The sequence below is a fragment of the Dendrobium catenatum genome, unplaced genomic scaffold (assembly GCF_001605985.2).
Source record: "Dendrobium catenatum unplaced genomic scaffold, ASM160598v2 fragScaff_scaffold_1391, whole genome shotgun sequence".
Classification (NCBI taxonomy): Eukaryota; Viridiplantae; Streptophyta; class Magnoliopsida; order Asparagales; family Orchidaceae; genus Dendrobium; species Dendrobium catenatum.
This window is the reverse complement of record NW_021319853.1, coordinates 807257-811164: the sequence shown is the minus strand read 5'-3', so window position 1 is coordinate 811164 and position 3908 is coordinate 807257. Positions and strand designations below refer to the sequence as shown.

At 36.6% G+C, this 3908-nt stretch overlaps 1 protein-coding gene across 1 annotated transcript; it reads left to right on the top strand.

Annotated features, from left to right (window-relative positions):
* Positions 1–314: 314 nt before the first annotated feature.
* Positions 315–683, top strand: LOC110103774 (spore wall protein 1-like). The gene has a single exon (XM_020832602.1). It carries the CDS (start codon positions 315–317, stop codon positions 681–683), a length of 369 nt encoding a protein of 122 aa, XP_020688261.1.
* The last annotated feature ends 3225 nt before the right edge of the window (positions 684–3908 follow it).

Sequence of the window (3908 nt, the reverse complement as noted above, 5' to 3'; positions counted from 1 at the left end):
TTTTGGAGTCGGTCAAATCTTGAGCTGGCAAAACCGACGACTGTAGGGACGAATTTTTTCAAATCGCACTCTTAATGATTTCTATTATGTAAAAAAATATGAATAAAAATCTGAATGGGATAAGGAGAATGGTCGCCGTGTTGTTTGACAGAGTTTTACGTTAAACAAATTTGAAGGACATTGTTTCCTTCTCATTCCAGTTATCATTCTCAATTGAAAATAATAAACTTGCAATGCAGTGCAAGCCCTTTGTTATAAATTGCAATCACTCGGCAACCAGAGCTTCTCACCCACTGTTCCATAAGCCACAATTAATGGCTACTAGCTTTAAGTTCAAGGCTCTTGCATTGTTAGTTCTCCTCAGCATTAGCTTTTGCCTTTCCTTCGCAAGTTTCTTGAAGGAGAATAGCAGGTCAAACTCAGGTTCTAGCTACCACATAGCTGATGACAGTGGGGGTGATGGAGGTGGTGAAGGCGGTAATGAAGGAAGTGGTGGTGATTGGCCTGGCAATGGAGGAGGCAGCAACGTCAGCAGTGATGATGGAAGTGATGGCAATGGCCAACACGATGGAGGCGAAGGCGGTTGTGATGGTGGAAGCACTGGCGGTGGCAACGTTGGTGGCAGTTGTGGTGGCGGCGGCGACGCCGTCGACGGAGGCAGAGACAACAAACTTAAAGGCTGAGTAGAAGAGAGAGGTTGTCGCGGCCACCATATTTGTGGTGGTGCATGTTGTCCACTGTGGAGAGCTATGGAAGTGGCCGCATCGAGTTATTTTTCTACTTGTATGGATAAAAGTTTCATGCATAGCCTCATAGCTAATGCTTCTAAGAATAAGGCATAACAATGGTCAATATTGTCTCGTGGTATGCAATAATCGATAAAATAATATCTAAGTTTGTGAACATAATTGTCATGTGGAGCATAATGATATCAATGTTCATAGCCTGAAGCAAAAGGAAGCCAAGGGCAGTAGATGACAGCTCCATCAAGAGATGCTTATGAAGGATCGTCAATCAAGACTGGTGGTAGATTGTTGGAGGTCATCCGAAGGAGTGCGATCGAGGGAATTCAATTCTAAAAACTCATTCTAATTCAATAAATTGATTTTTTTAAAGGGTCATTATAAGTCCAAATCACAAACTCATATTAATAGTTTTATTTCTACTAGTATTTATAGTGATAAAATTAGATAGATCTAATTATCAAATATTAAAAGATTAAAAAATAATTCTTTCAATTTATATTTCAGGGGTATCACACTAGTGCAGTTGTTGTCAGTGTCACACCAATACACCCTAGAGTTTATAACTTGACCTAGTACAAGGCCAAGGATGCACCGAACATAGTGACATGTACGACTTTAATTCCTATGATGTCATATCATATTTTATTTGACTCTAGCGAAAGTCGCTTATTTTTATCTAGGCGTGTTATGAATAGTTTAGGTTTAGTTCATGATTTGTTATTACCTAATTCATCTAGTTTGTTGCCTATGGGGGGGTTATTTGGTTGCTAGTCAAATTTGTAAATGTGAAATTAAGATTTTAAATATTAAGTTAGAATTAGAATTGATTGTATTACCTTTGAAAGAATTTGACTTCATTGTGTGAATGGATTGGCTAAGATCATACAGAGCCCAAATAGATTGTAGAAAGATGAGAGTGGTGCTATATAATAAAGGAGAAAAATTTTATTTTCAAGATACCATAGGTGTATTTCCTTATTTGATATTTATAATGCAAGTTGATAAGTTATGGAGAAAGAGAACTTTTATATTTATGGCGTATGTAAAGGATTTGGGTAATTTGTTAGAAGTATTAAGAATGTCCCAGTGGTGGGAGAGTTTCCTGATGTATTTCTTGAGGAGAGTGAGTCTGCCTTCATAAAGTGAGGTAGAGTTTTATATTGAAGTAATATCTAGTACATCCCCAATTGCCAAAGCACCCTAGAGAATTGTATCAAAAGAGTTCCAAGAATTGAAGGTCCAAATATAGGAATTGGTGTCATAAAACAAAGTGCATCTTCGTGGGGTGATTCTAACTTATTTGTAAAGAAGATGGATAGATTGATGAATATGTGTATTGTTTATAAAGAAATGAATAAGTTGACCATTGAGAATAAGTTTTATTTTCCAAAATTAATGATTTATTTGATCAGTTAAAAGGTGCATCAATACTTTAAAAGATCGCACTGAGGTCGAATTATCATCAATTAAGGATGAACCTAAAGACGTGATGAAGAAGGGAAGTATGTAGGAGTGTCAAAACGGTCGATGGGTCAGGTTCAAGTCCAACCTGAATTGACCATGAGTTTAAACGGGTCGACCCTAGCCTGACCCAATTTTACAAATAGGTCAAGAATTCAACCTGGACCCGAGAACAGGTTACCGAGTTTACCCCACCCAACCTGTGAACCCAGATGTGGTTTCTTCACTATGGTGTCGGATCATGCATTCATGATGTGCTGATTGCTGCAACCGAGCCAGAATGTTGGATGCGAGGCATGACCACTAGGGGTTGTGCCCTCTAGGACCTTTGGATCTGGATGCGACCACACGAGGTGAGACAGTAGAGACCTGAGACTAGATAATGGAAGTGAGACAATATTGTGAGAGTGCCATAGTGGTGCAGGTTTGGACTTTGGATGTGAGGAGAGGCTGTGACTGTTTGAGGTGAGGCCGACTGGCGAGCGTCTGAGGTGAGCACAAGGTGTGTCGCAAGATAGTTTTTTTTCCCTTTCTGGGTCAACACTGATTGATTTCGAATTGTCGGATAGACCCAATTAAACTTGAGCCAATTTTAGAAACGGGTCAAAATCTCAAACTCAAACCCGACCCATATGGCAAACTATTTGACCTAAACTCCAAATTTTTCAGGCAGGGTCCAGGTCGAGTCAGATTTTGACACCCCTAGTAGTATGAATTTTTGGAAATACCATTTGGAGTAATGGATGCACTAGTAATATTCGTGTATATGATGAACACGATATTAAAGATTATTAAAATATATTTATTATTGCATTCAATGATGACATTTTAATGTATTCGAGAATTGAGGATAATCATGTAAAGTATTTAAGGTTGAATTTGTAGACTCTAAAGAAGCATAAATTATATGAAAAAATTTTATAAAGTTTGAGTTGCGGTATAATCGTATGGCATTTTTGTGTCATGTTAAGTCCAAGATATATTGGACCATTTTGAAATTATTGAAAGAGTTGAGTAGTTTGTTTACAAACTATTACTATCAAATCATATGTCAACTTTGATAATGTATTTCATGCATAAATGCTAAAGAAGTGTAACATATGTTGTTTCTAAACCTAAGTAATTAACTTGATCTTATATGAATTTGTATGTAATCTTGATTTAGTTATTACTTATAAGTTTTGCAGAGTCAAATTAACCTCAAATAGGATTAGAGAGGGAAGGGGAAAGCTCTATGACGTTATGGCATTGTTCTTCCTATTTGGTTAGGAGATTTAAGGGAGCAAAATGAAGATGAGAATCACTGCCGTTGAGCTAGGCTCTTTAGTTTGATAATTTGGGAGGATCTAGAATATTCTAATTGTGTGCAACATCATTGTAGAGGTGAGATCGAGTTGTGGCATTGAATATATATATATATTAATGTTTCATGAATATTAAAGTTATTCTCTATCAAACCAATAAATGTTAACAGAGTAATTTGTAAAATCTTTTACTCATATAAATACAAATGTGGACTTTGATTTCTTTGATAGGATTTTACCAAGCAAGTAGTGGCTCACTCTGTAAATTACTTATTATTTTAGGAAGAGGGAAAGGTTCGTCTGAGTAGAAGTTGATAAAGTCATAGAAGAGGTCAGCTAAAAGGTATTTTTGTTAATCCATTAATTTTTATTTTTATTTTTAGAAAAATGCATTGAA